The sequence below is a fragment of the Rhinichthys klamathensis genome, unplaced genomic scaffold (assembly GCF_029890125.1).
Source record: "Rhinichthys klamathensis goyatoka isolate OS25496 unplaced genomic scaffold, OSU_Roscu_1.1 h1tg000281l_1, whole genome shotgun sequence".
Lineage (NCBI taxonomy): Eukaryota > Metazoa > Chordata > Actinopteri > Cypriniformes > Leuciscidae > Rhinichthys > Rhinichthys klamathensis.
The window spans coordinates 2268203-2294852 of NW_026606800.1; the positions used below are offsets into that span (position 1 = coordinate 2268203).

At 37.5% G+C, this 26650-nt stretch overlaps 1 protein-coding gene across 15 annotated transcripts in view; it reads left to right on the plus strand.

The window, feature by feature from the left end:
• The first annotated feature begins 1149 nt into the window (after window positions 1-1149).
• Window positions 1150-26650, plus strand: part of mark3b (MAP/microtubule affinity-regulating kinase 3b) — a 76137-nt gene continuing 50636 nt past the window's right edge. For 3 of the 15 annotated variants that reach the window (XR_008809308.1, XM_056269109.1, XM_056269110.1), the window contains exons 1-3: window positions 4142-4274; window positions 11003-11194; window positions 12697-12750. Coding sequence is in view for 13 of the 15 variants with exons in the window: in XM_056269109.1 (XP_056125084.1) it covers window positions 4164-4274; window positions 11003-11194; window positions 12697-12750 (357 nt within the window). In the remaining 2 variants the exon portion in view is untranslated. Of the gene's footprint in view, window positions 1813-4140; window positions 4275-11002; window positions 11195-12696; window positions 12751-26650 lie in introns of those variants that run through there. The other 12 variants (XM_056269105.1, XM_056269106.1, XM_056269112.1 and 9 more) reach the window with 11 other exon arrangements.

The window sequence follows — 26650 nt, forward strand, 5'->3', positions numbered from 1 at the left end:
AGATAGATAGATAGATAGATAGATAGATAGATAGATAGATAGATAGTACAAATGCACTATCCAAACTCAAATGGTTGTAATTCAAGAATGCTTTTAATATAGACCTAAATTTGGTCTTGTTTTAAAGAAGACACTCAGATTATTGCTGAAGCACTTCAAAACAATTAAACTTATGGAAGTTTAAACTTACTGTAAATCAAATGCAATTACCATACTAAATATTTTTATTTTAAATAAATATATATATATATATTACAAAAGAAGAAAAAAGGTAGCCTACTATTAAATTACTATATAAAGCCATATATGTCTAACCAAGTTGTGTTCAAAATTTGAAGTTGACATCACAAAAATTGAAGTTCCTGTGAGATTTTGTTTAGGCGCTGTACCAAAGACACCGGGTTTCGCCCATTCCATTGAAAAAAAATGTGTAGGCCTATGCGTTTTCCTGTAACAAATTGATACATTTCTGTCCAAATATCACTTCTATCACACAGAATGGAACCTTGAGACTCATACTTTTCCGACGATAAGGGGTTTGTCAAGATTAGAAAAGGTTTTGCTTTTGATTGAAAAGTAGTTCAAATAAATGTTGTAATATGAAACCTGACACCGCCTACTAGGGGTAAAAAATTGAATGTAGGCCTACCATTTCCATGGTAACAAGACGTCCCATTTCAAAACGGTTTTCACATGATACATTTTGAGTAAGCTTTCCAATGATGTCTAATTCATGATGATTACAAAAATATGTGTAATGAAAAAGGCGATAAATAAAAAGAGCGCCAAGCGTCCTGCTAGCTGGATGACAGTTTAGGGGTTAATATAATTGGAAATAATGTAAAAACCACACGAAAGTACTATTATAGTTATTTTCATATTTATTTACCACATATTTACATTATACTTATATATACTATGGCACATGTTCAAAAACTTGGCAAAACATTCTGTGACATTTTCTAAACTGTGGTAGCCTATGTGTTTTCCACATGCTCGTGGTCACAAATCTCTGAATGAAGGATCTGAGCATGTACCATTGAGGTACCACTGAGTTATTTAGCCGGGGTTTTGTGCGACAGGTACATTTTTCTCCTTAGTAATCACCCCAGCAACAACTAACAGCTCCGCGCCGGCCAATGAGCTTGTGCAGCCGCCTCTGTCCTCACTTCCTCCGGCTGCGCTCGCTGGGTTTGGCTTGGCACCATCAGCCAGCACGCAGCCATCTTGGACTGAGCTCTATCTGGACTGGCAAACCCACACTTCGGGGTGGGAGGAATTTAATCAACCTGGATTGATTTAGAGCAGATTGTCTGGAGCCAAAGGACGAGACTGCGCATTCGGAAAGCTTACATCAAGACCCAGAACCGGTTTTAAGCGGACGCCCCCCTCTCCTTTTCCTTGTCTGAACGCTGTGTGCAGTTTCTGAGGGGCCTGTGAACTGTTTGTGCTTGAGTTTACAATAAGCACTTTTTAAAAAGTTTTCTAAAGTAATACAGTGCAGCTAATTGGTTATGACCTGTTGGTTGCCAGATCTTTGTGGAGAGTTGCTCCTTTGTGTCACCGGTGACCTGTTGTGCCGTTATGCGTCTGGATAAATCATTGCATTAATCTGGATCTTTTATTTGTGCTGGGATTTGGTCTTGATGTCGATCGAATCCATGATCTTCATCAGCTGGTGCCCGGCAGCTGTCCACCCTGCAAACTGAAGGTTGCTGTGATCAGACAGACTTGGACTGCAAGAGATAAAGACACATTAAAATGTCAGCTAGAACACCACTGCCTACTGTCAATGAGAGAGATACTGAAAACGTGAGTATGAAAAGCCCTATTAATTCTGTTGAGGTTCGCTGGGATTGCTTCGTATTTCACAGCCTTTATTTGATTGGTTGCAAATTCCTATTCACTTTTAAACTTTAAAGCGTGCATACTAGCGCTACATATGTTGATGAAACTACCAACAGGGCTGTGATCGGGTTTCCTACAGTTGTGACATTATGTAAAGTTATGTATATCTCATGTTTTTACATCGCTCCATAGGCAAGTAACTTAGACTGATCCGTCGGCGTGACACAGTTTAAGAACAAACATCTCGGTGTGATTCTCACGCGCAGCTTCACTCCGCAAAAAAACTAAGTCACCCTCATGTCATGCGACATCCTGTAACAATATTTCCGACACACTGATCCAGACTAACAATGTTTCCCCTTGAGTGATACAGTGTAGCGGAATTTTAACTCATAGTTACACACTATTCCACAAAAATAGACCTCTGTAGCGAAAATATTGTTACAATGTATCAGCGTTAATATTGTAACGATATTTTCAATACAGCGGTACTGTGTAACAATGTTTCAACTCCATTGTAAACTTTTTTATTACCTTGATACAGTAACAATATTTCTACTACAATGTAACAGTATTTCCACTACAATTTAACCGAGTAACAATTGTTTTCTGCTCCAATGACATTTAACAATATTTTCAATACATCATAACAGTGTTTCCACTACACACTGAGATTATGTGACATTGTTTTCTGCTGCATATTGATACAGTGTGGCTGTATTTCTGCTAGAGTGATATTTTTACACTGTATTTTCCACTACAGTGATACAATATTTCTACTAGATGTACAATGTAACAGCGTTTCTTAATATGTGGAATACTTTTTTTGCTCCTGTGTAAAACATGTTGTTAACTACTGTGATACAGTATAACATTTCCACTACAATTGTAACATTTCCACTATTTAGCAAAGTTACAGTCAACAGTTGTTTTCTGTTATAATGATATTTAACAATATTTCCAATACATTGTGTTTCCACTACACTGATAGAATGAAACATTGTTTTCTTCTGCATATTGATACAGTGTGGCAGTATTTCTGCTAGAGTAATATGGTTACACTGTATTTTCCACTACAGTGATAAAAATTACCACTACATCTGTACAATTTACTAGTGTTTCTTATAGTGTGAAACACTGTTTTGCTCCTATGTGTAACCGTTTTAACTACTGTGATAGTGTAACAATATTTTTGCTACAATGTAACAGTATTTCCACTACAATTGTAACAGTATTTGTAACCATATTTCCATTACACTGATACAATGTAAAAAAAAAAATCTGCTACATGTTGATAGTGTTGTGGAAGTGATATTGTTACACTGTATTTTAGTTGTCCTCTGTAACAATTTTTCTGCTGCAGTGGTACAGTGTAACAGTGTTTTTCCTGTGACATGACACTATTTTTCCGCTCCAGTGTAAAAGTTTTTTCAATACAGTGTAACAGTATTTCCACTACTACAATTTTACAGAGTAGCAATATTTTCAACCATGATGATATTTGAAAGTATTTCCAATGCAGCATAACAGAGTTTCACAATGTAACATTTTTCTACACTGTTGTGTTCCACACAGCATGTCACATGCACTGGATGAAACGGGCATGTTTTTTTTAAGTTTAAAGAGAATTTCTTATTCCTCAGGTTTAAATTTGTAAGAAGTATGTATATGAATATATAAGTGTGCACTGGTGATCTGACCGGTCATCTTTACGTTTTTGCTTTAGCTGTAACTTCTTGCAGCTCACGTATAGTCCTGTGTTATACTTTGTAAAGTGGTAAATATAGAAGTACAACTATTCCATGTTAGCAATCAATTAATAGGAGGTTGTACACATTGCATGCATGATACGAATACAAGAAATGTTGCTTCAGTAGTTTTATATTAAATATATCACTGCTTGACATGTCACATAAACGTCTGATTAACATTCGGTAGTGCAGTGTTTAAATTGCATCCATAATATAAAAAAAATCCTGGAAATTGAATGCCAAGCACTTGTTTTTAAAGCACTTTGAGTTACAGTGTCTATAAAAAGCGCTGTATAAATGAAGTTTATTGTGCTGGAGCTCTTGTGCGTCATTGGGTAGAAAAGGGGACACGCATATAAGCAAGGAGACCTTACCTGCCTTTATTATGCAGTCTCGCCACTGGTTAGTCCTTGAGTGACGACCATTCCCTTCTTTGGTACCCAGAGAGTTAAAGAGTGAGAGAGAGAGAGAGAACTCAAATCATCTGCACCCGTCGGACCTCTGACGACAAGTGTCGGAAATGTTTTCATGCTCCTCTGAGCATCGGTTTGTGCCAGGCGATCAATGAGCTGTCAGCATCACAAAAACAGACCGATTGTCAGTTTTGATGCCATTCAGATCACCAATGCTAGAATGAAGGGCTCCCACTCAGTCAAGAGGCACCGCATAACTATAGTAAGTGCTAATTACTCATTTTAATTAGGCTGATTAAATTTAGGATAGGAGGAAAAGGCTATTAGTAATGAGTCTTTTGTAATGTGCAAAGCCATTCAGAGTCAGAGAGGAAGCAGATTTGTTGACACGGGAAGGTTTTAATGCGTAATGCATTAGAAAAAGTTGTGAGGTTTTAGAGTATATTTGGGAAATGTTTATTCAGAACTACTGAATATTGTGATTAGTTCCTTAAAAGGTGTAAAAACCGACTGATTGCATTGTAACCCCTTGGCTGCATCAGATATCGACTGAAGCTGTTTTGATACATTTAAAGTGGAACTATGTTGAGATCTTATCAGCAACAATAATGTTTTTATGGGTTGCTTGCATGTTGCGATAGAGAAATATTACTCTGTGCTCTAAAATGTCCTAGATGAGAGCATTTGTCCTAGAGGGAGAATTTAGGACACAGTCTTTTTAAGGATCTCTCCTGGTCCTAAAAAAAATAATTTAAATGGTTTTGCTCTGCAAACTCCGGTTAACATAGTTTCAGACTTGACGCTTGATGTTTTTTTAATGCAGTCAATAATGCAGTTAAAATTGTATGTCTTATTAGCCAAGAAAAAGACTCAACAACTGCTTTTCTAATAATCAGACTAGACTTTTTTAACCCCCTGTTTAGATGACAAAATGTATCCTTATTTCATCTAATCAAGTTAACCAGTTTCTATTTACCGTTGTTCATCAAATGAGTCTGCTGTTTTTAGTTACAAACCATATGTGCCATATTACTCAAAGCTCAGATGAATCATAAATTACAATGTGGCACAATGCTCTCATAATACAATTTAAAATATGCTTTGTAGAGCTTCTTTCTTAGGATGTTAATGCTTTGCTTTTCTACCTTATTGGCTGGTTTAAAATATCTCAGTGTGATGTATCTTTTTGCTGTTACTTTTACTGTGTAATGTGACATATTTCTAAGTGAAAAAAAATGTATGTAGGGGACTTAATTTAATCCACTGATACGTAATTGATTAGATGCTACATACATTTGTGAGTTAGCTAATCATGAAGACGAGCAAAAAAAAAAAATTCTTCGCAATAACATTGGCGAATTAAGACCAGAATAATGTATTAACAAAGTAATTGGCTCACTAATTGGCTCACTTAGTTTCTTGTTATAATGTTAATTGTTGTGGCTTGAGGGTCTGTAATGGGAACTGGTGCTGTGTTCCCCATATTGTGAAATGGTTTGTGCAGTTCCTGTAATTGCTTTTGACTTCATCAAATTATTCCTGTACCAGTATCCGTACAACATGGGAAACTTAATAACCAACAGCTTAATGACTTGAGTCCCAGGCTAGTGGGCCAGTCAGGTAGCTTAAAATCAGATGTGTCATCATGTAGAATCATGTATGTATGTGGAAATATATATTTGTTTCTTAGCTTTGATAAAAAAAAAAAAAAAAAAATCTTGAGCACCAAATCAGCATATCACAATGATTTCTGAAGGATCATGTGACACTATTCGCTATTCCACCGTCCGGCTGAATGGTTTTTAGTACGGTAAAGAGTGGTTACGGTTATATTTCCACTTGAGCTTGGTCCGGCACGGCACAAACCGTTGTTGGTCCGGAATAGAATGCGTGTAGTGACGTCGCCACTCAGAATTGGTCACTTGTCTGTTGCCCGGCTACTAGTTTCTCTATAGCTGGCTAAGTGTGCTGTGCAATTTGAGCAAACTAAACACAAGTTAATAATAGAAATATCTGATCATCCTCCATAACGTGGTTTCTGTTTACATCTCATATCTCTGTAAACTCTTTGTATTACTTTCCAAAGAGTTATCAGCCCCACTGTGGAAAATGAAACCATATCTATACCGGCTGCTGGGCCGGATTGGCACGGAATGAAATAGTTTGGTTTAGTTTGGGCCGACTGTGGAAAAGCGGCCAATGCTTTGCCAGCATCAGGCATCCATCAGGAATAAATTACATTTTAAAATATATTAAAATAGGTTTTCTCTTAAAAAATTATTTTAAGTGGTAATAATTTCATCACAATATTATTGTATTTACTGTACTTTTGATTCAATAAATGCAGCCTTGGTGAACATAATAGTACTGTAGTATGATCCAAATTACACTGGTTCTGTAGTTTAAAGGAGTAGTTCAACCCAAAATGAAACATTTGTGTTTATTAACCCTCATGTTGTTCCAAACCTGTTTTCTGTGGAGCATAATAGGTGATTTTTTTTCCCATCTATTCCTTTATTTGTTGAGCAAAATAGATTAAGTAATAATCTGCATGACTAATGGTCATGTCTAATGGAGTTTGAATGTCAAACTTAAAGGGTTAGATCACCCGAAAATCAAAATTCTGTCATTAATTACTCACCCTCATGACGTTCCAAACCCGTAAGACTTTCGTTCATCTTTGGAACACAAATGAAGATCTTTTTGATTTAATCTGAGAGCTTTCTATCCCTCCAATGATAGCTACACAACTACCACTTTATCGCTTCAAAAAGTTCATAAAGAGATCGTAAAACTATCGAGCAGTTTAGTCCAAATTTTCTGAAGAGACACGATCGCTTTATATGATAAACAGATTGAATTTAGGCTTTTATTCACATTTAAACATTGATCAGCGAGAAAAACAGTAGCTCAACTGAACCTGCTTGACACGCAAGAACAAATCTCTTCCTGAAGCTCAAACGTGCTGTGTAACACGAGAATGAACCTCATTGGTTCTTGCTGAAGCTCAAACATGATGCGTAACACGAGAATGAACCTCATTGGTTCTTGCTGAAGCTCAAACATGATGCGTAACACGAGAATGAACCTTATTGGTTCTTGAGGAAGCTCAGACGTGCTGTGTAACACGAGAATGAACCTCATTGGTTCTTGCTGAAGCTCAAACGTGCTGCTTAACACGAGAATGAACCTCATTGGTTCTTGAGGAAGCTCAGACGTGCTGTGTAACACGAGAATGAACCTCATTGGTTCTTGCTGAAGCTCAAACGTGCTGCGTAACACGAGAATGAACCTCATTGGTTCTTGAGGAAGCTCAGACGTGCTGTGTAACACGAGAATGAACCTCATTGGTTCTTGAGGAAGCTCAGATGTGCTGTGTAACACGAGAATGAACCTCATTGGTTCTTGAGGAAGCTCAGACGTGCTGCGTAATACGAGAATGAACCTCATTGGTTCTTGCTGAAGCTCAGACGTGCTGCGTAACACGAGAATGAACCTCATTGGTTCCTGCTGAAGCTCAGACGTGATGCGTAACACGTGAATGAACCTCATTGGTTCTTGCTGAAGCTCAGACGTGATGCGTAACACGAGAATGAACCTCATTGGTTCCTGCTGAAGCTCAGACGTGATGCGTAACACGTGAATGAACCTCATTGGTTCTTGCTGAAGCTCAGACGTGATGCGTAACACGAGAATGAACCTCATTGGTTCCTGCTGAAGCTCAGACGTGCTGCGTAATACGAGAATGAACCTCATTGGTTCTTGCTGAAGCTCAGATGTGCTGCGTAACACGAGAATGAACCTCATTGGTTCTTGCTGAAGCTCAAACGTGCTGCGTAACACGAGAATGAACCTCATTGGTTCTTGAGGAAGCTCAGACGTGCTGCGTAACACGAGAATGAACCTCATTGGTTCTTGCTGAAGCTCAAACGTGCTGCGTAACACGAGAATGAACCTCATTGGTTCCTGCTGAAGCTCAGACGTGATGCGTAACACGAGAATGAACCTCATTGGTTCTTGCTGAAGCTCAGACGTGATGCGTAACACGAGAATGAACCTCATTGGTTCTTGCTGAAGCTCAGACGTGCTGCGTAACACGAGAATGAACCTCATTGGTTCTTGCTGAAGCTCAAACGTGCTGCGTAACACGAGAATGAACCTCATTGGTTCTCGCTGAAGCTCAGACGTGATGCGTAACACGAGAATGAACCTCATTGGTTCTTGAGGAAGCTCAAACGTGCTGCGTAACACGAGAAAGAACCTCATTGGTTCTTGCTGAAGCTCAAACATGATGCGTAACACGAGAATGAACCTCATTGGTTCTTGCTGAAGCTCAGACGTGATGCGTAACACGAGAATGAACCTCATTGGTTCTCGCTGAAGCTCAGACGTGATGCGTAACACGAGAATGAACCTCATTGGTTCTTGCTGAAGCTCAGACGTGATGCGTAACACGAGAATGAACCTCATTGGTTCTCGCTGAAGCTCAGACGTGATGCGTAACACGAGAATGAACCTCATTGGTTCTCGCTGAAGCTCAGACGTGATGCGTAACACGAGAATGAACCTCATTGGTTCTCGCTGAAGCTCAGACGTGATGCGTAACACGAGAATGAACCTCATTGGTTCTTGAGGAAGCTCAGACGTGCTGCGTAACACGAGAATGAACCTCATTGGTTCTTGCTGAAGCTCAAACGTGCTGCGTAACACGAGAATGAACCTCATTGGTTCTCGCTGAAGCTCAGACGTGATGCGTAACACGTGAATGAACCTCATTGGTTCTTGAGGAAGCTCAAACGTGCTGCGTAACACGAGAATGAACCTCATTGGTTCTTGAGGAAGCTCAAACGTGCTGCGTAACACGAGAATGAACCTCATTGGTTCTTGCTGAAGCTCAAACATGATGCGTAACACGAGAATGAACCTCATTGGTTCTTGCTGAAGCTCAGACGTGATGCGTAACACGAGAATGAACCTCATTGGTTCTCGCTGAAGCTCAGACGTGATGCGTAACACGAGAATGAACATCATTAGTTCTTGCTGAAGCTCAGACGTGATGCGTAACACGAGAATGAACCTCATTGGTTCTCGCTGAAGCTCAGACGTGATGCGTAACACGAGAATGAACCTCATTGGTTCTTGCTGAAGCTCAGACGTGCTGCGTAACACGTGAATGAACCTCATTGGTTCTTGCTGAAGCTCAAACATGATGCGTAACACGAGAATGAACCTCATTGGTTCTTGCTGAAGCTCAGACGTGATGCGTTACACGAGAATGAACCTCATTGGTTCTCGCTGAAGCTCAGACGTGATGCGTAACACGAGAATGAACCTCATTGGTTCTTACTGAAGCTCAGACGTGATGCGTAACACGAGAATGAACCTCATTGGTTCTCGCACGTCAAGCGAACATGCTTGAGCTTCCTTTTACCACAACTGATGTGTGAGTTGATGAATATCTATATGTAAATAAAAGCCTAAATTCAATCTTTTCATCATATTGTGTTCCGACGATGAAAGAAAGTCTTACGGGTTTGGAACGACTTGAAGGTGAGTAATTAATGACAGAATTTTCATTTTTAGGTGAACTACCCCTTTAAGTAATCTTGACCCAGATCTAGATGTACTACCCAATTCTAATCACTAGAGCTCTTTTCATAGCATGACTCACAGTGATGCAGGCAACATCTTGTCGATCTGTCTCCTCTCAGGTATTGTTTCAGCCTTCAGCCACGTCATACCTCATTTCCTGCAGCCCATTTAGAGACCTTGTTCATTTTCCGTGCTGCGGTCTATTCATCTACATTGAATATTAGTATTAAGATGTCTGATATAATTTAAGTCCCTCTGTTCCAGATGGACCGGCATTCTGCTTGAAAACGTATCATAGATGATTCCTCGCTGTGTGAGCCTATTGTGTCATCTCTGCCTTTTGTTTGCTCAGTGATGCTAACATGTTTAATAGATTTCTACAACCATGTCCACTAATTATCATCGCTCTTCAACCATTACAGTTATTGATTCAGCAAGGTAGCTGTTTTGAGCAATGTCGTTTGACTCTCTCCTCAGTTTGAGATTTTAACATCTTCATCAGTGGAGCCAAACTCACTATTTTACATTCTTATAACTTCATACATACATTCGCTGTCAAACTTATAGTTTTGAATTGCTTCATGTTCACATAAAAACTGATCTAGCATTGTTATAGTATTAGTTATACTTGACTGGCAGGAAATATAGCTTGTCTTTAAAACAAAAACAATCATTTTATAAAAGCACCGTTTCTGAAAGGATGCAGCTTCAGTGTTTTTCAGAGAAAGAGGAAGTCAAAGCAGAAATCCAGGATATCGTCTGACATTTTGTCCAGATTACTTTATTTACATGTCTCCCTTCCTATAAGGGGAAACTTTTTAGGCACCATACTGTAGGACTAACAGATGTAGATTGGAACTCTTTGACTGGCACAGTTCACAGATATATATCCTTGTTGGGAGGAAATGAAGATATTTCCCATGGTGAAGCTCCTCTTTGAGGTTGTCGGGTTCAGATATCTTCATGCAATCAGCTTTTGACATTCCCTATGTTTCATTTGGCTGGCATTTAAAGACTACCAAAACAAATGCAGTATACAGAGATCTCCAAAGTGATTCGGATTTTAATCTTAATAAGATCTTAATAAGAAGTCTCTTGTGCTCACCAAGGCTGCCTATATTTGACCAGAATTAGCATAAAAACAGTTATATTGTGAAATATTACTACAATTTAAAGTAATTTTTCTATTTGAATATATTTTAAAATGTAATGTATTCCTGTGATGCAAAACTGAATTTTCAGCATCATTACTCCAGTCTTCAGTGTCACATGATCCTTCAGAAATCATTCTAATATGCTGATTTACTGCTCATTATCATCAATGTTGAAGACATGGAACTTTTAAACAGTGTATTTGTCTTTAATAATAATCTTCTTTTTTTCTTCTTCTGTCTCCAGCCCACATCACACACAGATGGGCGGACTGAAGTGGCGTCCCGTCCCGGGCGGTCAGGGGCTCGCTGTCGGAACTCCATTGCCTCCTGTGCCGATGAGCAGCCACATATCGGCAACTACCGGCTCCTCAAAACCATCGGCAAGGGAAACTTTGCCAAGGTCAAATTGGCACGACACATTCTTACTGGACGAGAGGTGAGCTTTATAAAGAAATGAATGGAGAAACTGGTTGGTTATACTAAAGGTTATTCAGTGTCACAGTAACACTTTACGTAGAGGCAATAGATAAAATGCTAGAAAAAATCAAGTCATGCTACTTTGTAAGTAACATCAAACCAGTTTTTACATCAAAAATGCCACTATGAAAAAAAAATATATATATATATATTATATAATATTAATAGTATTAAATGTCATATATATATATACTGTGTGTGTGTGTATATATATATATATATATATATATATATACACACAGTATATATATATACTGTGTGTGTGTGTGTGTGTATATATATATATATATATATATATACACACAGTATATATATTACATTTCATACTATTAATATTATATTATATATATATATTTATTTTTTTTGCGGGGGGATGAAATATACGGAGCCCCGCACATGCCATGTGGAGAAAAAATATGTATATCTTGGCCACAAATTAACAATTCTTTCCCACGATATATCAGCATGTTTTACTAATTTGTTCCCTTGTTTTGAGTAAATCGTGATATAATGATTCGTTCCTTCGTTTAATGAATTGTAGCCACGTTGAACCTCATTGGTTTTGGCGGAAGCTCAAACGTGTTGTCTAACACGAGAATGAACCTCATTGCTTCTTGCGGAAGCTCAAACATGATGCGTAACACGAGAATGAATCTCATTGGTTCTTGCGGAAGCTCAAACGTGCTGCGTAACGAGAATGAACCTCATTGGTTCTTGCGGAAGCTCAAACATGATGCGTAACGTGAATGAACCTCATTGGTTCTTGAGGAAGCTCAAACATGATGCGTAACGTGAATGAACCTTATTGGTTGTTGCGGAAGCTCAAACATGATGCGTAACGTGAATGAACCTCATTGGTTCTTGAGGAAGCTCAAACATGATGTGTAACGTGAATGAACCTTATTGGTTCTTGAGGAAGCTCAAACATGATGCGTAACACGAGAATGAACCTCATTGGTTCTTCAGGAAGCTTACTTAATACTTAATACTTACTTAGCTTACATAATAATTCATTCCCCTGTTTTAGTTAAATCAAAAAGAGGGAACAAATTATTACAATGTGGCCTAGATTTACTAAATTGAGAAAGCAAATTATTATATTGTGCACATGATTTAGTAAAATGAGGGAACAAATTATTAAATCTTGTGCACAATTTACTTAAAGCGAGGGAACAAAATAGTAAAGCGTGGCCACGATTTACTAAAATGTGAGGAGAAATTCTTACTTCGTGGCCACGATATGTATACAGTATATTTTTTTTCTGCATGGCATGTGCATGGCTCCGTAGAAATATGAGCTGGTTTTGTCCCTGACTGCTTTTGTGGGATTCACTCTGATGTTGAGTTGAGCTGTAGCGATTAAACCATCAAATTGATGCTCTTTTACTGGCTACTTGTCAGACCTCATTGAACAAGGCAGTAAAATGTATTTTCTTTCCCTCCTCTCTCTTTTTCCTGCAGGTGGCCATAAAAATAATTGATAAGACACAACTTAATCCTACCAGCCTTCAAAAGGTAAACATTTTAGGATTCTTGGTGAACTATAAAAATCCTGTCTCCCACATTCTCAGTCTCCCCTATCTTTCTCTCTTTTGCTGGTTTAAGGACAAGAACGTGCAAAAATGGAATCCCTCCATTTGTCCTTGTAGAGCGAATTAAACATTAACTAAATATGAAGATAGCATTGCTGTACTACTTTGCAAGTTAGAGCGACAGCTGCCTTTGAAACACTGGGTTTTATTGCTTATTTTTATAATCATCATAGTTATCGTTTTGATTTGGCATTAGTTGACATGTTCATTTTCATCAGCACAAGATGCAGACCAAAATCAAAAGGACTTCTGTTCAGAGTGGTGCATGATGGGAGAGCAGTAGCTGATGGAGGAACCCTCAGTGGACTTGGATTTCAGAGGCAGCTAATAATAGCATAAGCCGAGAAATCAGAATGAGAGGCTCGAATAATAACTACACATTTGCAGAGTGCTTAGATGGGACACTTTGCTTAGCGTGGGTCTCCTGGACTTTGTTGGTTCTGATGTCATATTTGGTGCCAAAAATTATTATTTTTTCTTTCTGGATGGACCATATAGATCACATTGTCACATTGAGGTCAATGTGAGGTGTTGATGTTCTCTTCCACTGGCTGCCCTTTTCCCTATAATTAGCTGGCACTTGTTTTTTCCAGGCCATTGATTTAGGCCGTTTTCCATTTGCGAGCCGATTGACAGTCCATGGCTCAGGTTGTGTCTCTGGAGGGGAGGCGATGATTAGTTTGGGACATAAGGGGCAAAGACTGGTTATGACCCAGTCCCAGTGCAACCCACTGCTACCCTCAGTACGTATTTCCAATTAAGAAAGTAGGGGTGTAACCCCGGCATCCTGGCCAAATTTACCCATTGGCCTCTGTCCATCATCATGGCCTCCTAATCATCCCCATATATATATATATATATATATATATATATATATACATTGATTGGCTTCATCATTTCACCTCCTCTCCACCAATAAGCTGGTGTGTGGTTGGTGTTGTGGCACAATATGGCTTCCGTCGCAGGTGGATGCTGCACATTGGTGATGGTTGAGGAGATTCCCCCCTTCCAAATTGCACGATTTTGGGCTATACCAGACAATAGATGACCAATCGTGGCGATTTCTGTGGTTCCTAAGCGGTGGTCCAACATCATAAAGTGAGAGCGGTTCAAAGACGGCTGTTGTCACGTTCTTGCGACCAAAGATAGTCTGCAATAATTTTCTTCAGTGTCAGAAATTTAACATGATCATCTGCTACAACCTTCGTCTACTGACCAGCCAATAAAAATGCAACATGTAATGCCATATTGATCAGCGCTAAAACTTAAAACTGCTTACCTCAAGCTCCATTTGTGTTTTAACTCATTTTCAAAACTTTTAAATTAATAGTGGACCCGAAATTTAAGACAATATGGAATGGCAAATGGTTTACTAGATGGTTTTCGTAAGTGGTTGGCTGATATTGGTTTTTCAGTGTCTGATACTGATATATAGAGACCAGCTGATAGCACATAAGACCATGATATATGTGTGAAAATAATATTTGATTTTCACAAATTGGTCTCATTTGTATCAGTTAAATGATATTTTATTTATATATTTATTTTTTAATTTATGACACATTTATTTTCAAATAATACGCTAATTTGTGGAAATAAACATTTATATAACATGGTAATGCTTGAAATTGCCTAAAATTGTTTCAAATTAATGCAAAAGATTGGAACGTCTTCTAATTTTGCACATAATGCCTCAAAATCTTAATTTTTCTCACTAATTTTAAATATGACTGATGTATACTACAGTTCAAAAGTTTTAGGTCGGTAAGAGTTTTTAAAATAAATTAATGCTTTTTTTCAGCAAAGATGCAAAAACTGTGGAGAAGTTTATAATGTTACAAAATATTTCTATTTCAGATAAATGCTTCTTTCTATTCATCAAAGAATCTTGAAAGAAATGTATTGCGCTTTCCACAAAACACAATCGTTTTCAGCATTGATAATAAGAAATGTTTCCTGAGCAGCAAATCATCATATTAGAATGATTTCTGAAGGATCATGTGACCCTGAAGACTGGAGTAATGATGCTGAAAATTCAGCTTTGCGTCACAGGAATGCATTTCTTTGGTGAGCATAAGAGACTTCTTTCAAACTTCTTTCAAACCCAAACTTTTGAACAGTAGTGTACGTTTGAACCCGACGGGACTACAAGCAATATGACTAATTTGGTCTAAATGCCTCGGTTAATGAAAATTCAAAAGTCAATTCTTTGGTGTCAAGGTTTTTTTTATTGTTCCATCATAGTATACTTTTTCATTTGTATTATTTCTATCCCCCTCTGCAAAGATGTTTGCCGTCTCTGCTCATAACTCACGTCAGTGTGATGTGACGGAGTGTGCGACTGCCTGTCTGTACTCCATAGTCCTGGGCAGGAGGCTGAGTCATTATCATTGCTGATTCAGACCCTGCAGCCGTAACTCACTTTCACTGCTTGACATTTCATAGCTCTGATATCTCATGTCTGATCTTTCGTATTATAACGGGGAAAGAGGATGTTGGGGTAGTGGTAGTCTCAGCCTAAAATCAGCTTATTGAAATAACCTGTTTACGTGCAAACTAATAACTAGACAACGCAAGAAAACAGCGTTTACTTTATAAAGACTTCATTAATAAATCAGGTCATTTCCTGGTAGTAACGTCACAAAACAAATTTGCGCATCTGACTATTTCATTTGTTGTGTTGGTTGTGATGTGCTGAGCAAAATCTTCGTAAGGGCCAAAAATTTAGCTGTGACGTTCGGTTTATGCTTAAGCCATTTACGACCTTACTCCGATAAAGGAAAACGGGTTAACGCGTTTACATGATCACGTGCATTATCAGCTTATTATGCATAATCGAGATGAGAATGTGCATGTAAATGCACTCAATGAGAGCTTATCAGGATCAACTAAACACTGGATTTTCAAAAGTATGTGAAATTCATGGCGCCATTTTTGCAGTGAACTTGCACAACATTCTTGAATGAACAATTTATTAGATGCATGCCGGTCTGTTATCGTAGGGACATTTTCATGTCGTTAAACATGACGCCGAACAAAATGAACTGTGATTGGTTGCTTTGCTTTACATATCAGATGTCCTCTTGGACTGTCCTTGGCCAATGAAAGCTGCTATGGAGTCCAGACCTTCTGAATGTTGACATTTTTTTTTTCTTCTTCTTACAATTGACTAGAAGAATTTCTGAATTCAGCTTTATGTTTCTATCCTTATCTTATTTTTTCACTTAAGCATTAGATTTAGCATTATTTTATAGTTTATAATGGCCGTTTTCTGTGTAGGGATCTTTGGCGGAGGTCTTGTGAGTTGTTTGTTGTGTTAGTGGATTGTTGTTTTCTTCTCTGGACTTGCTAATGAGACCCACATGTGGGAGTGAATGGGAAGTGATGATGACCCCATTTGGTTAAACAATAATATTGTCAGTAGTGGATGGATGTCAGTACTGGACCGCCCCAGACAATGGTTTGGATGGCAGTGCTAAAATTTGTCTAAATGTCTGACCCACATTGACAAAGTCCATAACAATCCTTGCACAAATAAAGAGGTTATTATCATATTTATGCTATAGAAAAGTTTACTAAAGGGATAGTTCACACCAAAATGAAAATGCAGTCATCAATTACTCATCCTCATAAACCTGTATGACTTTCGTTCTTCTGTGGAATACAAAAGATATTTTGAAAAAATGCCTCTCTCTTTTTTCATTCATACAATGAAAGTCAGTGGGGTACAATCAATGTTGTTTTGGTCTTCAATGTTCTTTAGAATATCATCTTTTATTTTCCACAGAAGAAAGAAAGTCATACAGGTTTGGAACAACATGAGGATGAGTAAGTGAAGACAGAACTTTAATTTTAGTAAAAAAAAAAAAAATTTTTTAAAAAAACTTTAAGTTTAGTTAACTTTATTAATAAAGTTAATTTTTAACTTTATTAATTACTCACCCTCATGTCGTTCCAAACGGAGGCTCAAGCATGTTTACTTGACGTGTGAGTAAACATTCATTTTCATTCATTTGATTCAAACATTCATTTGATTCATTTTTGTGAGTGACGCATCACGTTTGAGCTTCTGCAAGAACAAATGAGGTTTGTTCTCGCACGTCAAGCGGGTTCGGTTTATGTTCGCTGATGACTGTTTAAATGTGAATAAAAGATTGAACATAAAGATTGAGTTTTTTCAGAAAATTTAGACTAAACCACTCAATTCATATGGGTTAGTTTTATGACCTCATTATAAACTTTTTGAAACATCAAAGTGTCAGTTGTGTAGCTGTCAATGGAGGGACAGAAATCTCTCAGATTTTAATTTATGTAGAAGATGAACGAAACTATTTAGTTTTTGTAATGACATGAGGGTGAGTAATAATGACAGAATTAAAAGTTTTAGGTGAACTATCCCTTTATTTATGTTTTAGTTGATTTCAGCTGTTAATATATGTACAATTAAAGACCGCACCAAATCAGAATTAGAGTTTTGTGGCTTGTAGTTAATCTCTTTTTGCTTTCAAGTAATCTCTATGCTAGTGTACTCCTAAACATTGACAAAATAACCTTTTAAATGCGGTTAAAATATATAGTCTTTCTCTTCTGGGACAATAAAGCAAATACAATAGGCAAATCAATGATGTACCTTGCATTTGAGGGCAGATAATTTTTTTAAAATAATTTATCTAGCATCCAATACCTTATTTATTATTATTATTATGTATAATAATAAATGTATGCATTTTATTGGGGATGTTTTCTGTCATATTTTCTGGCATTTATTTAACATCTCATACCACACCATTATTATTACTATTACATAGTTTTTTTATTTATTTGTTTGTTAGGGTCTTTAAACCCCAATTTAAAAAAAATAATAATCACATGGCATGTTCGTATTCAGGATACTTGCAGTTATCTTTGCGGTTTATCATTAAGCAAAAGGTACTCTGCGATCCTATTGCTGCTTACAGTGCAATTTTAAAAAACATGCAATAAATAATAGATATAGAGGAAAAATTGCTATGCTTAATACTGAGTCAGTTTTTACACGTCTTGGAGCGGTTTCACTTGGCACGCAGCGCTTTGCCGTTAACCTTAATATTTAAATACAGCATCCACCCACACACCTTCAGGCCCTCTCACAGACAATGACCACTTCTGTGCTTCCCAGAGCTTTTTCTTCGTCTCTCACCGCTGCCGTTTTTATTTGTGTTGGTGCGACCACTTACGCAACCGCAGAGAGTGGGAAGACTAGTTCCATCTCCTCGTTTAAAATTAACCTCTTTTTATGTACGAATAACAGGTTGGAATCAGCGATCGACAGACGCTGCGATCGAGTCAAGGTTGAGAGCACGGAAGCACGCCGAGCATTCAATAGCTAAAAGAAGCGGCTGAACGTCATCATTGCGTGTTCTCAGACTGTGCATGTGTGGGTGTACGTGGGTGTCGATGTAAAGGAGAAGTTCCGTTCAGCGATCCCAGATGATTTTTTTTCTGCCACCGGTATCCTAGAAACTCACATTCTTTCTTGCAGCTAGTGAATGAGGAACATCTGAGATCAGGGGATGTGAATGAAAATGGAATGAGTCACCATTTCTCTCCTCAGAGAAGACCTTAAATCTGAAGTTCATTCTTGAGCACATCGCTCTGATTTGGTCTGCAGTAAAATCGTCCAGCACCTGCTCAAATGCGTTTATTTCTGGTGTGGTGTGCAGGTGGTTCAGCCTCTCCTTTGTGTGTGGTCTTGAGGAAAGGGCAGGGGTGTTTCTTAAAGTACAGGTGCTCTTCTGGATGGGTACTAGGGCTGCATGATCTATGAAAATAAAATTGATGTAGCAATATGGCTTAGTACAATTGTCAAATCGCGCAGGCTATGTTTAAATTAAATAAATTTATGCAAAATACTGTTTGCATGTCAATTAACAAACAGTGTCGTGCTTCATCAAACAGTGTCGTGCTTCATCAAAGAACGGGTGTTGTTCAAAATTCATGTATAACTTTGATGAAAGGTTTTGATCCACTTTAAATGTTGACTACTGTATTTTTATTTGACACCAACCCGTCAAAATAAAAGCTTGATGGTTTACTGTTAGAAAATGAAGACATGTATTAGTATTGTAATTTCACAGTGAAATATATATATATTTTTTTTTTACAGGAGTATTATCACAATGTCTCTTATTTTGTTTAATGTTTTTATTAAATAATCACAATCAAATCATATAATAATTATAGGCGCGTCCACTGCATGTCATAATTACGAGATTTCAACACGTACTCCTCGTAGAGCTCGTAATTATTACTTGTAAGCTGGGGATTTTTTTGAGAGCTCCTACTTGTACCATGTGACCACTGTACCACCTGATCACTGCAAATTCATTTAGGCGTTGATAGTGGTGCCATAGAAGTACGTAATTCCCAGTACGAGGAGATTATGAACGTCACGTGTTGTCATCTCGAAATTGTTGTGATTATGACATAGCGTGAACGCAGCATATTATTATTTTGTAGTCAATCGAAAACAGTGGGAATGTGAACTATCAAAACTCTAGTGAAAAGAGTTTTTTTTTTTTAACTCTTAACTTTATGGTTACTCAAAAGGTTTGAGTTGTTTTTTGGAAAAAGCATACCCAAGTATGAACCCTAACCCTAAATATCGCAATAAATGTATGAAAATATATATATATATATATAATTTTTCTCCCATATTGTGCAGCCCTAATGACAAAGCGAAGGTTCAGGAGTGTTCACAAAGCCACAAAACCTCTGCAGTCTGGCAGCGTTTTGCGGGCCTGTCTTCCCGCTGGCATTGACCTCATTTCGTGCTTGCATCATCCAGAAAGCAATGCATATTCTGTGCAGGTCCATTTGTTACTTGTTTGACTAATTATGTCTGGATTTGCCCTGAGATTTTGTAACATCTTGATTGGTTATTATTCCTGTCCTTTTCCTCGGTTATCAACTGAAAATATGTATTAAAATAAAGGAGCAAGATCATGTCAATTACTTTTTAAGGATGTAAAATGCACAAATCTGGTAGTAAAAATCCTCAAGCACAAAGGCAGGACTTTTTGGGTCGCTCCGCTAGCTAGCCAGACATGCAAATCTTCAAGTGGCTACTTTGTTCTTTTTTATCTCAAGTTTTGCTAACTGCTGATATCATGGACTTCCCATTTCCTGTTTTTATTTCATCAACCAGATTTGACACTTTATTGTGAATTTCTCTTGTGTGCCTTCCTCAAACTACTTAGAAATTGTATTTAAAGCTGCAGTCCGTAGCTTTTTTTGGGTTAAAAAATGATCCAAAATACATATTTGAGAAAATACATAACCAGCCAGTGTTCAAAACTCTCTGCTTGCCTTATAGTAGAGGTCCTGGGTAAGATTTGTATGCACTTCATTTAGCGGAGAATATCTCAACTGTTATAGAATAATATTACCCCATTGAACAACGTGGGATGTGTGCCAAAATCTCTACCCGGGACGAAAGTCCTGAAAATGACCACAACAGGGGACACTATTATCACACTACAGGTGAATAGGACTTTTTCTTCCCTTTATAGATATTCTCATACATTTCTACCAGATTAATCTTCATATTAAGATAAATACTTTTTGTATTACACTTTGTCTAAAATATGCAAATGAGGCAATATCTCATTAAATATGCATACATATAAACCCTTGAAGCTACATATTTTCTGAGGTGATCACAATGACCATGGTTAGAAGGTCATAGAAGAGTGTAAGCATTCTGATTTGATATAAAGAAAATGGCTAAAAAACAGTCAACCTATTACAACTACCAACATACAGGAATTGCCAGTTATTTATTAACCTAAACTTTAAAACTTACATTTCCTACCTATTCGAAATATTGCTGTCATCACGTCATCAACTCCAACTTTTTTTTGGACAAAAGTTTACTTGGTAGCCATAGTGACCTGAGGTCATAGCAGAGCACATGGCTGTCAAGCAAGATAACTTGAGATCAAGGAAAATAAGAAAATCTACTCTTTATTCTTTGCGTTGGCGTGTACACTTATTACGTGTCATTATCATATGAGTTGTAATTTTGTGTATTTAAATACTCTCACTGGAGAAATTGTGACCAACGTAAATGTAGACGTGCTGTATCACAGAGGGCAGTGCTGCTTGTGCTATATTTATCGATGATCGACTCAGAAATAAGTCGATATCGATACACTCAAAAATTAGTAAAGTCAAGTTTACTTTGCAAAAGACCACCTTGAATTTGGCTTCCAAAGCAGACATCAAAGATGAGACAATCAAAGCTCTCATGTTTATTGAGTATGAGTGTCACCGGGGGTTCACAGTTGAGGAGCTACTCCAGCATGAGATCACCAACTCTGCATTCTTCTTGGTTGACAAAGATGGTTACTTGAGGAAGAGTGCCAAATCACAACTTGGGACTAAGCTGCTGAAGTTGTGTCCACAAATAGATAAAAAAAGGTCCAGATACCCCCCACCTCAACTAATGCAAGAAAACATATACAACGAGCCTATATTATCAACAGCAGCTTTAGGTCCAAGCACCATTTACAGACGCCACCTCGATCTTAAATGCAGATGCTTATGGTTTTGTAAGAAAGGGCAGTTTTTTAGTCCCTGAGATTGTAATCTCAAAACCTGAAGGTTTGCCATCTCCTGCTTGTGTGGCAAGTGTGCACACAAGGATGGGTGTCCCTGTCGGGTAGCTGGTATCCGTTGTTGCAAGAACTGCAAATGCAAGGGAGGCAATAGTTGTAAAAACCTACAACCTAGCAACACAGGGAATAAACCTGTTGTTTTGTATTTTACACTTTAAGTTAACGTTCCAATGATAATAGCAAGGTTGGATATAAAATTTCTGTATATTAATCAAAGGCTTGTTTTCTTTCTTTTAAAAAAGTCCAGTGTTTGTATACAATTGTATAACCCCCCCCCCCCCCCCCCCCCCCCCTCCAGTGTTTGTATACAATTGTATACCACCCCCTGGACATCCACACTGAACATCAACAGAAACACGATTAAAAAATATCAAACCAAAATTCTTACACTTACACTACATGGTCATTGTGAACATTGTGATCACCTCAGAAAATATGTAGCTTCAAGAGTTTAGGCTATATGTACGCAAATTTATAGATATTGCCTAATTTGCATATTTTATTTTATTTTTAAGACAAAGTGTAATACAAAAAGTATTTCTCTTAATATGAAGATTAATCTGGTAGAAATGTATGAGAATATCTATAAAGGGAAGAAAAAGTCCCATTCACCTGTAGGGTGATAATAGTGTCCCCTGTTGTGGTCATTTTCAGGACTTTCGTCCCGGGTAGAGATTTTGGCACACATCCCACGTTGTTCAATGGGGTAATATTAGTCTATAACAGTTGAGATATTCTCCGCTAAATGAAGTGCATACAAATCTTACCCAGGACCTAGACTATTAGCTCGATTCAAAGCGGTAAGCTTGTAATAATGTTTTTAATTCCAGTGGTACTGGTGGATTTCCGGAGGAGATTCGAGCATGTCTTTGCGTCATTGCGTCACATCTGTAGATTTATAGCCTTTTTATAGCCTTTTCTCACAGCACTTGATATAATTAAACTTATCAATTTGATGGCGGATCCAGAAAGGTTCAAATGACAATCAGTGACAACAGATTCACCCGCTGTAAAATGCAAAAGACTTCGTTCGGACTTCGGAGTGGCTACAGAAAAAAAAGAGACTGCAACCGGACCCATGCGAAAACAAGGATACATATCGGAAGGACATTACATGTAGTCACGCAATGCTGACGTTGTTAAAGGGGTCATATAATGCCATTTTTGTACAAGCTAATATGATTCTTTAGGGTCTAAATTAAAAGTTTGTAATATACTTTAATTAAAAATTCTCATTAGTATTGTATGAAAACACTTATTTTACCTGGTCAAAAACAGCTCTGTTTTCAGCACGCCGTTTCAGTGTATATGACTTTAAATGATCATGAGCTTTGCTGACTCCGCCCCTCGAAAAGCCCGCCCGTACACCGTTTGTAACACAATAACACAATAACCATAACACGTTGTTCAGTATAAACGTGGGATTATGCATTATATTGAGAACGTCATACATAGAAAACATGCCGTAATGTACCCTGAGTGTAAACCTTAGCCGCATTCATTGTGAAGCGTGCAGCTAGCGATTTGCAAAGATTAATATAAATATTAATATAAAGTTTAATAAAACCTTACACTCACTTCAGTTGTTCTAGAGGTTCAGCTTCAGCAGGAACACGAATATCTGGTACCGATCTTTTTTCAGGAGCAGCTTCCTAGCAAAACCAGCTTTATACTGACCCTCGTTTATAAAGCAGTCTGGTGAGAAATGATTCGCACATGAGAGCATTGACGTTGCTCGTGGGGAGTATTCCCTTCGAAAACAAACTCAGCCACTGCGTCTTCGGCGGTTCGGATTTAGGAACATTAAAATGACTGCTGTGTTCGTTATTACACCCAAGAACAGAACACCACAATCGCTTAGACGCCATTCTGCTCATAGACAAGACAGTGCTCCAGCATATCAACAATGACCACGCCCGTCCGCGCAGACTATGATTGACAGCTGGCTCACGAGCGAGGGCGGGTCTGTGTTGAAACCCGGCTGTCATTCAACAATCGTGGGAGGGGCTTCCGAGCGTGTGACGTCACAAGGTCGAACGGCTTGATTTCAGGCAGGGGAAAACATATAAGGAGATTAAAACAAAAACACTGGATGGATTTTTATCATTATATGATGGTTGTGTACAGGCACTGCCAACACACATTTCAGTACAATCAACTTGTAAAAGTGCATGTACCATTATATGACCCCTTTAACATTAACAATTTGAGAACAAAGTATAATTTGCACGGTTTTGCGTGATATAAGCGATTTTTAGATTTAATCAGCGCGATTTACTGCAATGTCAGAACCAGAACAAAAGTGGATGTTTCTTACTTGTTCAGATGACATTTTCCGGTGAAATTTTTTATGTTGGTCATACTTAATAACTGCAATTGCAGATTTCGGACAGAGATGGCGACAAAGAGGAAAGACTGCGGACTGCAGCTTTAAGCAATTCTCACTGCATTTTTAAAAAAACAAATCATATCCAAAAGAATGAAGTACACAGGAAAGCTCGGGAAGTACGTTTTTTTTTTTGTGCTGCATGCTTGGTTTAAGTATCAGATATTAATAGCACAGTACTGTGTGATTTCCATATACAATAGTACATGGCACTTCAAAGAATGCTGTAATCACGAATTTCACCGTTATATTAGGACCATTTTCTTTGTAACATTTTCGTCTTATAATTAAGTACATTTTTCTCCTTTCTAAAATTTTACCTTACTGTAATTTAAAAAAATGTTTTGCTTATGTGCTTGTTTCATGGAAAATTTTGCATAAATGTAATCCCAAATAACCAAAACTGTAATCCCATGAGTCAGTAAGGGATATGTTGAGGTCACATTAGGACGCTCTTTCGGGGCTGCACACACACCGGGATGGCCTGAATACATTTAAAGCAACATATCCCTAATTCGTTTAATCATCAGGTCTAGCCTTGTTTGAAGAGAAAAGGGGCAAAGGTGTCCGGATTATGCAGGACACATCGCATCCTATCCGGTGAAACACCACCCAGATGGGCTGAAAGCTCTCTTCTTCTCTATTATCTGTTTATCCTCTTTGTTTTTGTTCTGTTTGTGTGTCTAGGATGGAATATTTTCTTCATTTTATCTGCCTCTCACTCTGTGGAAAATGTTTATTTGATGCCAGCCAGACCTTACAGTGCACAGGTCGCATTTGAGTTATTGTCTATGATGCTTACTATTTAGATTAGATTAATTTTTTTAAACCACATTTGAATTGCAGTTAACAACATAAGACATTACATGCATGCAATGCATATGGGTGGGAGAGAAATTTGTAGTTATTTCTAAGATAGGAGCTTGTAGTCTGGATGTGAGTATCACACAACATCATATGCTCTGGATATGTGATTGTGTAATTTTACCGTTATTTACACATATTTCATGGACTGTTATGTCCTGAAGCCTTTAGGACTCTACAATTGACTTCAGTCAATTCTTATGAAAAGATTTTTAACGAAACGAGACCAGATTTAGTGTTAGATTATCATTATTTTTTAAACCCCTTTTTGTATTTTTTTATTATTATTTTTTTTACTTTATTATATATTTTTATTATTATTATTATATATTTAATTTTTTAATTTTTCACTTTTTTATATTGTTTTAGCTGGTATGGCGTTAAATTATAGACAATCAGCCATTATGCACACTTTTTTTGTTGAAGAAATTAATACTTTAATTCAAAAAGTGACCGTAAACATTCATAATGTTACAAAAAATAAAAAATAAAGATATTCATCAATGAATAATGAAAATGCAACACAGTAGTGTACATATTTAGGAGATTCTTAATTATTTAAAGAATTATTATAACTAATAAATAATTAGCCTACTAGTACCTGTAGTTCAACTGGCTCTACTAGAACCACTAATAGTATTTTTTAACCCAGAATGTTGGCAAATAGGTCATAATAAAGGCGCACCAGGTTATCTTGAAGCTTTAGTTACGGTATTCGAGGATAGTTAGGAGAAGCGAAAAGATTCATATATTGCGTGAGATTAGATTTCCCCAGAATTAACTGAAAAACAGTTGATAATTTGCGCCTTCATTTTTACCAAAGTTGTGCGAGGGGAAAACACATTCTTGTTTGATTCAGACAGGATTAAAATCACAAAGTTTGTCTGGGAAACTCAAATTTACCTAATTTCGTCATGGCAAGTGAGTCGTGTCCAATTGGAGCTAAAGCTATGTCACATACATTGTTAACCGAAATTGTGGCTTTCCTCATTTGATTGACATATTTGAACTCTTTCAAAGTCATTTTATACTGTACATTGTTATAAAACTATGCTTGGGTGTACAGTTTTTCTTTGAAATGTGCCTTTCATTTCAGCTTGGATGTTTAGTGTCTTTGATCTTTGTTTAGATTCAGGTTGTTGTTTCGGCTGGTATTTAGTCTATCTTTTGGTTATTTCCGTCTTGTCTTGTGTGTGCGTCTGGCACAGTGAATGACTTGGTTGTGATCTAAGCAGACTGATTCTCCATGCAGCAACTCAACATCTAAACCTAGAAGCTCCATATTTTTGAACAAAGGAACATCTAAATATTTAGATCTTGAAGTTTCTATTTTGAGTCCCTGAAGTATTTTTTTATACTAGCATGTCTGCATTTGCTGTCATAATAACTGCCTAAATAATGTAATTATTCACCTTTCTCTGTCTAATACGCTCTTTGTTGTTAAAAAAGTGAGATGGAGAGAGCGAGATTGTGACAGCTACAAAAAACTTTTGTGCCTTCTCAAAGAACAAATTTAGACTTTTATGTAGTGGTGCTGCTAAGGCAGGAATCATTGTTACCAATGAGGGATATTTCAGTACCTAAATATTAAAGGGACAGAAAAAAAATGACAATGCTGTCATTTACTCATCCTCATGTTGTTACAAGCATGAAAAGAGAAAAGTGGAGGATTGTGCTGGTCACTCGCTGTATCATTAAAGTGGTTCATAATCATGCAATGGCTTTGTGTGGGAAACCTGAGAATCTTCTCCTTAAATGTTATCTCTTTTTTTAAGCTTGAATGCCTCAGTCCCATTTATTTCTCATAAAAGAGCAACCAGTTTAGTTTAAAATCCTTGTTTTGTGTTCCACAGGGGAAAAAAAGTCACATACAGTACATGAGGGTGAGTAAGACCCTGTTTCCACCTGGTATTAAA